The sequence below is a fragment of the Procambarus clarkii genome, chromosome 41, assembly GCF_040958095.1.
Source record: "Procambarus clarkii isolate CNS0578487 chromosome 41, FALCON_Pclarkii_2.0, whole genome shotgun sequence".
Classification (NCBI taxonomy): Eukaryota; Metazoa; Arthropoda; class Malacostraca; order Decapoda; family Cambaridae; genus Procambarus; species Procambarus clarkii.
The window spans coordinates 18912554-18923078 of NC_091190.1; the positions used below are offsets into that span (position 1 = coordinate 18912554).

General features: G+C 40.2%; 1 protein-coding gene across 8 annotated transcripts in view; it reads right to left on the reverse strand.

The window, feature by feature from the left end:
- The window catches only part of LOC123761089 (Aryl hydrocarbon receptor nuclear translocator homolog tgo), a 304903-nt gene extending 300137 nt beyond the window's left edge, over positions 1-4766 (reverse strand). For 5 of the 8 annotated variants that reach the window (XM_069339444.1, XM_069339443.1, XM_069339446.1 and 2 more), the window contains exon 1: positions 4602-4765. In XM_069339444.1, the coding sequence (XP_069195545.1) occupies positions 4602-4632 (31 nt within the window). In that variant the 5' untranslated portion in view covers positions 4633-4765. Of the gene's footprint in view, positions 1-4601 lie in introns of all 8 variants that reach the window. The other 3 variants (XM_069339441.1, XM_069339440.1, XM_069339447.1) reach the window with 2 other exon arrangements.
- Positions 4767-10525: the final 5759 nt, after the last annotated feature.

Here is a 10525-nt window from a genome sequence, read left to right on the forward strand (position 1 = left end):
TGCTGCAGTATGAATGTACCAGGTGTTTTATAAACCTCATAAAAAAACAAATTTTTTAATTCGATGATGCATGAAGCCCATAATCAACTTTTCTGCAATAAATTTATTTAATATTTTAGCTTTGTAAATATATGCTACTAATATGTTTTGGGGGTAATGTTTAAGTTTATCCTAGGAACACCACCTTACTACTCGATTTAGAGCTGAAATTACTAAGGTTTCTTACCCTATTTAAATTATACATTTTAGTGAGGCTGACATTTACTGTACTATGCAATACGAGATTCATTAAAATTTAGGATAACTTCTGAACAGAAAGAAATGTGCCTAAATTTATAAATATGATACAGAATTAACAGGAGTACAGTATTAATATTCGTAGTTACTTTAGACGTCTGCAGAGTTGAGCACTAGAAGTTACACCAAGAAATTTCTAACTACATTATTTTTATATAACAATGAAAGCAAAAGTTTTAAGAGTTTTTAACGAGGAACAAAATACAGGGTTAACTTTTACAAAATGGTACTGAAATGGCATCAAATGCTACAGTTTTACCCACAGAAAGAGATAAATACATGACAATAAAATTTATTGACATTGGCCTCCCAATGCACAGCTGCATCTTATTCTTTTCCACTGCTACATTCAAGGTTCCTGCTATCAGGAACTAAAGCCTGGCACATAGTACAGAATATGCATTGCAACACCTAATTATAGGTACAGTACTGTACTGTGATTTTAGTGCTAATCTGAGAATAGAATGCTGTGCTTTCCCATTTTTAATTTCACAGCAATTTGTGGAAAATAATACCTTACTATAACCTTCCCAACACCTTTTATCTCCAATCATTCAAGAACCATCTATGGAGACTACAGTACGTTAAACTTTCTCAAATTTTGCCTTTGTATCTGGCAATTTTCTATATACTGTACAACACAATAAACTTACAATAATACAATATACTACAATACAATATATCTATCCAGAACTGACACACTCCCACTTAAATGGCCTCACTTCATGCAGGTCGGCGTTCAATCCCCGACCATCCAAGTGGTTAGGCACCATCTGTACATAATACAGATGAACCATCTGTACGTAATACAGCATTAAAAATGAATAAAAACTAGGATGGTGTAGTCCACTTTATGACAGTATCACAGTTCCCCACCTCAGTCCCACACCCCATAAAATGTTGTTGATTTAGGGGCGACGACGATCAAGTGATCGGATGTGGCCTCCCATAAAATCAGCAATATGATATAGGTTGTGTGTGGTAGCTCTGGTACTTTGAGCCCATCATAGTTCAGTTGGTAGTACATTTGCCTGGGGTGTTCAGGTATGTGGGATTAATTCCATTGAATAGCCTTGATATTTTCTCACAGATACTACCTTTCATTAAGCTATGTGAGGTTTATCAAGATTTTCTTGGTTATAACCCAGTAGAAAACAATAAAAACCAAGCAACTAATTATGTTAGTCCCTCTGGAATTGCAACTTTACTTAAATATGATATATAATTTTCAGATATATGATCTTCATATAATTTGGAAAGCCTTTGGAAAATAATAAATATGGGGACTCCTGGTTCAACCTTGATGAGCAGATGTCTGAGCCCTTGTTCTGCATGTGGACAGCTGGAACATGTGGCATAATTTTAACCATTGGGTCTGTATATTGCCCTTAGGAATTCCTCTTCAATGACCCAGATTAATACGATGCCTGGTGCACTTATTGCCTGGGGTCACAGGGAAATGATCGATTTTTCAATTTTAGGGTGGTTATTTAGGCAGATTGATGGTGTTCAACTCCACCTTGGCCAAGAGATACTGGGAGTTGACGGATCTTACGGGTTCCTTGTGTGCAATCGGGGCATGGAGAGTGATGCCTGGCCCCTGCTTGGCCAGGAATCAATGGAAGAAATTTTTATTTATTTGCCCATTTGGGTATGAATTCACGAGCTGTCACTTTTATGCCATGACTTTGAATATCCAGAGCTTTGCAATTACTTTATTCACTCTCGTATTCTTGAAGATATCCTCACAGTATACCCAAAATTTGCCAGTGCAGGCTATTAAACACATGGCTCTGTATGACTAACCATCCTGCGAGATGGGGACTTGTATTACCACTGCTACCTTATTCAATCTTGTGTTGTTGATATCCTCAAAATGCATCCGGAGTCTGCCAGTGCAGACCGCTTATCACATGCCTCTGTATGACTAACCATCCTGTGTGATGGGGATTTCTTAGCATCACCTAGTTAGCTTTTTTGACACACTGTACTCCACTTCATATAGTCTAGGGTAGCTGCACTAATGCAGATGTATCTCATATCTTAATAAAAAAAAAAAAAAAAAAAAAATTGAATATCCAGTGTTTTTTGTGTGGAAAGGGGGTGGGTGCCTGCCTCCCTGATAAACTCCTGGGGCTCCCCAAACATCTGCCTACCAGTGTGATTATCAAAAGGTGCTGCCTACTAGTGTGTCATCTGTCGCACGGTGTTTTAGTTTCTGCCAACAGGCAACATGTATACAGCCGCAAGGCTTTGCACTTTACCCTTGAAAAAAATGCTGGGGCACATCAGGCACCGATGCCATTTTGGTCCTTAAATCAAATATCAACAATGAACATGGGTTAAATATTACAAAACTACTTAATGATATACAGTGCCCAACACTGTACAGAAAATGCAATATGGGATGATTATTTGTAACAAATTTTAGAAATGACTGCTGAAGTTCATCACCTGTATCATGTATACTCAGTGTCATATTAGACTTTTCTGTGCAGAATACAGTAGACTCCCAATTTTGCAGACAGGAATTTAATGTATTCAAATAATTTAATGTAATATTTTAAAAATATTACAGAATTTCTTTAGAATGTAGAGAAAGAATTGAGGCAAATTCAAAAGTTCAATACAACAAATTTAATGCTTTTATGCAAATCAATGCCAAAAATGTCACGCTGAATCTTTTCATCATAAATTTATTCAACAGCTAAAAAAAACAACGTTACAGCCCCGCTCCTGTGCCAGGTAAGTCCACTCCGGGCTCACCATAGCCCGTGCTATGGTGCTATATTTCAACTTTTTGTTCCGAGTAGATGAATCTAAAATAACAGCTAAAAAATATTACGGAATTTCTTTACTATTAACTATTTTCATATTACTCATAAAAAACTATTCTGCACCATAACAATTTTTTGTTCTGTACTGTTAATAAACCTTTACATTATACATAAAAATTATATTCCTTCAATTGTGTATTATACAGTATTGTGATTGAATCTTGAAATGGAATGTATGAAAACATTATCATCACATTTATGTAATGAAATTCTTGATCTTGGAACTTGCCCTATTTTTCCATATGAATCTGAATAAATTACCATGTGATCTGGCTTTGCACGCTATCTCAAAAAATATTATAATGAAGGAAACTGCAGACTTATTGGCCCATATGAAGCAACTTCTATTTATATCTATCCAAACTCATTCAAATGTATGTCTAATCTATACTCGAAATAATTAAGGGATCCCATATAAAGTATGTTAACTGGTAATTTGTTTCATAAACATATTCCCTTGTAGAACCAGAAAACTACTGAATAAAGAAATATAACTGACGAAGATTGAAGACGACATAAATAAAAATCACACCTTTCCATTTTTTCCTATTCAAACTTGACTACCTACTTAAAGGAGATTGGTTTCATTACTGTGTGGTATTTCAATATTATATTTAATATTATATCTCGTCCATGGATAGCAAATGTAACAAATGAATTTGTTACAATAAAGGACATTTATAATTGTTATTAGTTGGGTAATAACCGTTTGATTTACAGAAATATCTATTTTATAACCAAGTAAACCCAGAGTCTAATAGAAACTGTTACAGGTTAAGCTTAAATCCAAATTTTCTGTCTCCTTTCAAGGATTTGCTCCTTTTCAGACATGTCTTGAAATTTATTTTCAAGATGTAAAATGATTAAGTGGCATTTATAAGCTTAAGAACTTTATCCTTGGGTCTTGTCTGACCTGTCATTTTTTTTTTATCTTGTGAACATATATAAGTGCATTTTCCAGTTAGCATGTATAGAAAGCTCTTAATAACTGAATAAGGTTCTGTAATGCTACACAATACAGCCTTACAGGCTCCTGTATCCCAGAATTTGCCACAGATCAAACACACAGTGCCACTGCTTAAAAACTCAAATGAACATTTGCAAGTTATGCAAAAAAACAAAAAGAATAGTCAATGCCAGTCGTTGTAGGCCAAATAACACATAAATAACAATAAATGCCATAATGCTAAAGGTATAAAATGAGCTTGGTCATGGTGAGAGGCCTGAGCCCTCCACACCCGGCACTACACCCCTCTCCCACACCTCTCCCACAACTCTCCCACAACCCACACATCCAGTACACTAGCCACTAGGCCCAACTCCCATCTAATCTCATTTCCCCACAGTCTTTGGGAACTCTAAGAGTCGAAATTAAGGATGCTTGCCCCGGACCCATTCTCCTTAGATTAATTCGCTGTGCGAGTTATAATATTATTTCCTGCCCGCCTATAATCAGCTTATAATTACCTTGAACGACTTGGGTCGTAGCGGTAGCCATCTCTACCACCGAGTCGGGCAACACAGGACCTCAGCACTGGAGATGTAAGGTCAAGATGCGAAGGAGCAATATGAAGTAAACAAAGTGCACTGTTTACAAAAAGCCCAGCACGCAGTTCTCGCCAGTTGCGAGATGCGACAACGAGACCACAGGTAGTGGGGCGCCAGGGACCCCCACTACAAACTCCTCTGGCTTCAACACACACACACATTACCTCCTTTTATCTCCAATAACATATGACTAATATTACTAGCTGTACAAAATAAAAATTTAGTCCTACGTGTTGGGTACACTTATACGATAACAATTACCTGTACTTTAGTTATACTTTAAATCTTCAAAGCTTTCTATCGGTGCCTCAAAGTGATTCATACCTTACAACTTAAAGTTAGTGTAATTTATGTAGTTTGTTATATATAAAAAGGTTATTATATGACTTCTAATCTGAGTAATCAGATATAATCATAAGAAAGGCGCACTGAACCAAAACTACTTGTGATTCTACTGGCGGCTCGCTCCGATAATCTATTCCACACTTTTTCTTCTCTATGATAGTCGGCTGAGAATTATATTAACAACATTCACTGCTTCAAGCAACATTCACCTCATATACAAAAGTCAGTACGGGGCATGAGGTCTATTTAGCTTAGCCTAGCTAGATCTTTATTAACTTAATAAAATGAACTGAGCTTGAAAATCGCAGTGTATCTTCACAGGACGAACTGAGTTATATTACATGAGTACGTGCACTTGAGAGTGAGTGTGTGTGTGTGTGTATATACTCACCTATTTGTACTCGCCTATTTGTGCTTGCGGGGGTTGAGCTTTGGCTCTTTGGTCCCGCCTCTCAACTGTCAATCAACTGGAGTACAGATTCCTGAGCCTACTGGGCTCTATCAATGTGTGTGTGTGTGTGTGTGTGTGTGTGTGTGTGTGTGTGTGTGTGTGTGTGTGTGTGTGAGTGAGTGAGTGAGTGAGTGAGTGAGTGAGTGAGTGAGAAAGAGAGAAACAGACAGACAGACAGAAAAAAACTCTCTCTCTCTCTCTGCTCTCTAGGAGCAGAGAGAGAAAGCTGAGGTGAGCTGAGGTACCAGTACAGCTCTTGCTTGCAGTTGCACCAGGTTCCTTATATGATAGTTACTACTATATGATAGTTACCTATGTGATAGTTTCGAAGTACATTCTCATGAAATAAATGAGTCTCTAGGAGCAGGCTTCAGATGAGGTGAGGTTGGACAACAGGCCCTGCTTGCAGATTCACTAGGTGCGTCATTTGATAGCCCAATTATGAGCCCTAGTATTAGTTAAAAAAATAAGAAGAGAGAGTGTGTGTGTGTGTGTGTGTGTGTGTGTGTGTGTGTGTGTGTGTGTGTGTGTGTGTGTGTGTGTGTGTGTGTGTGTGTATTCACCTATTTGTTCTTGCAGGATCGAGCTTTAGCTCTTGAACCCCGCCTTTATAGCCACCAGTTGTCGAATGCAATATTTTAACAAAATATTTTAGCCTGGGTGTTATATATTTTTAGCTTTGGTGTTATATCCTATGAGGATATACCATATTCTTTCCTATATATATATATTCTCAAAGACCCTTCTCTCTCACTATTTCTGGGAGCTGCTTCCCGTGTATCCAACCCTGTCTTTTGGGACTATTCTCTCCCTCTTATCTGCCCCCTAGAACTTTTCAATTTTTTAAGATTAATGTAATTTTAATTTTAAGGTTCTTAACACAGCTAATTTTTGTTTATTTTATTTATATATATACAAGAAGTTACATAGGGTTTATGAGAGTACATAGCATGATGTGTTTACATTCTTGTAAAGCCACTAGTACGCGCAGCGTTTCGGGCAGGTCCTTAATCTAACAGATAATATTGAGTAGGTAATTTCTAGCAAAATTTATAAAATGTTAACAGGTACATTGTAAGAAAATTTGACATAGATAAGTAGGCACAATAAAGCGCATTGAAAGCTTTGATTGATAGCATTGATAGCTTGATTGATAGCTCTCTGTTCGACCATCGCCGGAGCGCATCTGAATCTCCTGTCAGCCCGTCTTCCTAAGGTTCCCCAACGTCAAGAAAACGGTCAATTAAAAGTGTCCTCTCCTAACCTAGCAGAGGACCCAAAACAGAAAACGGGACAATACGTCACTTTCGCGAGCCGCCTCCATTTTTTAGTACTACAATTTTTGGACCTTAGGTAACGCATACGAGCGAAAAACAACTTTCTTTGTAGGAGGACAGGTTGCTTTTCTGCAACCATCCTCTTCTCTGAGCCTCCTCGCCATTTGTCAATCGTCCGCAACCATAGATATAGATCTTCCGCCAGGTCGTTCACGTATATCAGGAGGAAAATGGGTTTAAGTAGCGATTCTTAACACACTTTCATCATCTCCCCTCTGTTTCCTACCAGAGAGGTATCCTCACACCCATCCCTGCATCCTGTCAGTTACATCAACCTGGTTTTTGATGTAATCTGGCCAGTGCTCCACAATAATGCACGCTGTGAACAACAGGAACACATACGATATTTCGTGTCAAGGGCATGATTCAGAAGGCGCTGTGTCCTCTTTTACGATACACACACACACACAATACGTACATATATATTAATATTTATTTATTTATTTTATTTATTTATATACAAGAAGGTACATTGGGTTTGTGAGAATACATAGCATAGTACAGTAATTACACTCTTGTAAAGCCACTAGTACGCGCAGGGTCTGGGGTAGTATACATAAAACAGCATTATAAAACCTCTAGCGCAAGCCCAGCTGCAGTGTTTGAGTGGCCTGAGCAAGAGTATAGTTGGAGAGGCACTTGGTAAATACAGTGCTCCCTCCAAGTCCCAAGATTATGTAAACGGGCAGCATTAAGATATGCTAGAGTGAGGAGGGAGTCAGCCACACCAACGGGTTACCCCCCGACAGCATACTTTAAGGATAAGCAGCATACACATTACTTCATATCACCCATAAATTTCCTCATTGTGTGATAACAATGAGGAAATTAAAATATGTACAACTAGGATCTCTCTCTCTCTCTCTCTCTCTCTCTGGCTCCAGCTCTCTCCCTCCGTCCCGTTCTCTTTAACTCCTTCCCACTCTCTCTCTCTCCCAGTGGATAGATGATGCTCAAATAACATTCAATCAACTCTGAATGAACGTGATCGACGTCGCTGGGAGTCAGAATATGATCCGAGTGGAGGCTGTCACCTCCAGTTACCATAATGGTCAGTAGTGACCATACGGAGCACTAGTGACCACAAAGGCTATTAACGGTGTAGTCTACAAATACATCCTGACGTGACATCCTCCAAAATTTCATTACAATGAGAAGTATAACAAATGTATAAATTATTTTCTTGCCATTAAGAGGGGAAAACAACTCTACGGTCTTCGAAGGTCACAATTCAACATTTGGTCCGCCACGAAACATGAACGCAGGTATACCATATAAGCATACACCATTGGGTATTAGAACATAGTGAAAGTTATACCATACAGGCACATAGGATACGGGCTATGGCGAACCCGTAAGTGGACTTACCTAGCACAGGAGCGGCAAGTAGCACGGGTTATGGTGAGCCCTTAAGTAGACTTACCTCGCACAGGAGCGGGCTGTAGCTGCGGGGCCCCCGACTCGAATTAACCCGTCTATCAGAAATAACCGACTCGATTATCTCTGATGGACAATGTACACCAGCAAGGGATTATAATTTCTTGTTTTTCCGATGCCGCCGTGAGCCCTGGGTTAACAACACTACCATATAATTGCCTGCATGCAAGTCAAACGAAAAACTAATGTAACATTCTCAGAGCAAAACCCACGTCGTTTACAAAAATAAAAACAATAGAAAAACTAGTATGAAAGTGATCTTAGGAGTAACGTGAGTGACAACATTACGAGTGCGAGGACTCGTGAGTGAGAAGCAAGGTGAGTGACAAACATTACGAGTGCGAGGACTCGTGAGTGAGAAGCAAGGTGAGTGCAAACATCCTATCCCCTTCACTGGCGACCCGCTGACCCGGTCACTGGTTCACTGAGAAGGGCGTGTCCACTTTAGCCTCCCTCACTCTCTCATACCTGCACGACCCACTCTCACTCACCTCCACACACCTGTTAATCAACCACTCACCTCCACACACCTGTTTAATCAACCACTCACCTCTACACACCTGTTTAATCAACCACTCACCTCCACACACCTGTTTAATCAACCACTCACCTCCACACACCTGTTTAATCAAGCACTCACCTCCACACACCTGTTTAATCAACCACTCACCTCCACACACCTGTTTAATCAACAGTACAAATGAAAACAATAATATACGACACACACACACACACACACACACACACACACACACACACACACACACACACACACACACACACACACACACACACACCAGGTAGACGATACACTGAGTTACACTCTGGGATCGCTTCACTACTCAACACGGCTCAAAACAGAGTTGAACAACCAGGTTGTGTGTTGCCTGTGACAGCAGCTCCCCCAATGACCCTGTTACTATCTCCATTGCTCAAACAATTGTGTATTTAGCGATAAGACTTCCCATTAATGTACAAATGATTTAACTATAAATATATATAGCTATTGAAATAGAATATTCTCTGTAATTAGCTGACTTTATAATTATAAGGTGTGGAAGGACAGATGAAATTGTTTATGTGATAATCTCCGTTGAGGTCTGATAAAGACCTTTTGTGCCCTCTGTAATGCTCTTTTTTGCGCTACCGCTCACAGGATGAGTATGGGGTGCACAATAAACTTGCCGCCTCCGGCGGTAACATTAAAAAAAATGTGTTGTCTTCTCTGGACGTAAAGATATCAGTGTGATAGGCAGCTTGACCCATGTCTCCTGGTGTGCTGGCCAGTGACGTCCTTAAGCACCATCTTGGTGTGCTGGCCAGTGACATCCTTAAGCACCATCTTGGTGTGCTGGCCAGTGACATCCTTAAGCACCATCTTGGTGTGCTGGCCAGTGACATCCTTAAGCACCATCTTGGTGTGCTGGCCAGTGACATCCTTAAGCACCATCTTGGTGTGCTGGCCAGTGACATCCTTAGCACCATATTGATGTGCTGGCCAGTGACGTCCTTCAGTACCATCTTGGCGTGGTGACCGGTGACGTCCCTAGCACCATCTTGGTGACGGTGGTGTCGTTGTGATGTAAGGGTTGGAGAGCAGGGCTGTGTTTGGAGTGTGTGGGGGGCGACACTCACTGGATAATGCATGGGAAGGTCACGGGGAGTCAGCGGGGAGGGAGACATCATCCTCCCTCCCGCCTGCCTGCCCTCTCTTCAACAACTGTGTGTGTGACCCCTTCCATACCCATTCCTTCCCACCATTTTTATCCCTCTATACCAGTCTCGCTCACTCACATCTTCACTATCTCTTAGCGACCTTCTTCATTTACGTCTACAAACCACTTAACACTTATATTTAACACGTCACGTGATATTATTCAAGACAGGTGGACCCAGGGAGCCCATACAAGGGGGTACAGGTACCTGCCGCTCCCTTGTGATTGCTCACTGGAACGCTAAACGTATCAAGGAATTGAACTTTTTTGTTTGTGAGAGCTTGTGTATCCTGCTACTGTCAGGTTTGTGTATCCTGCTACTGTCAGGTTTGTGTATCCTGCTACTGTCAGGTTTGTGTATCCTGCTACTGTCAGGTTTGTGTATCCTGCTACTGTCAGGTTTGTGTATCCTGCTACTGTCAGGTTTGTGTATCCTGCTACTGTCAGGTTTGTGTATCCTGCTACTGTCAGGTTTGTGTATCCTGCTACTGTCAGGTTTGTGTATCCTGCTACTGTCAGGTTTGTGGGGGTTTGTGTATCCTGCTACTGTCAGGTTTG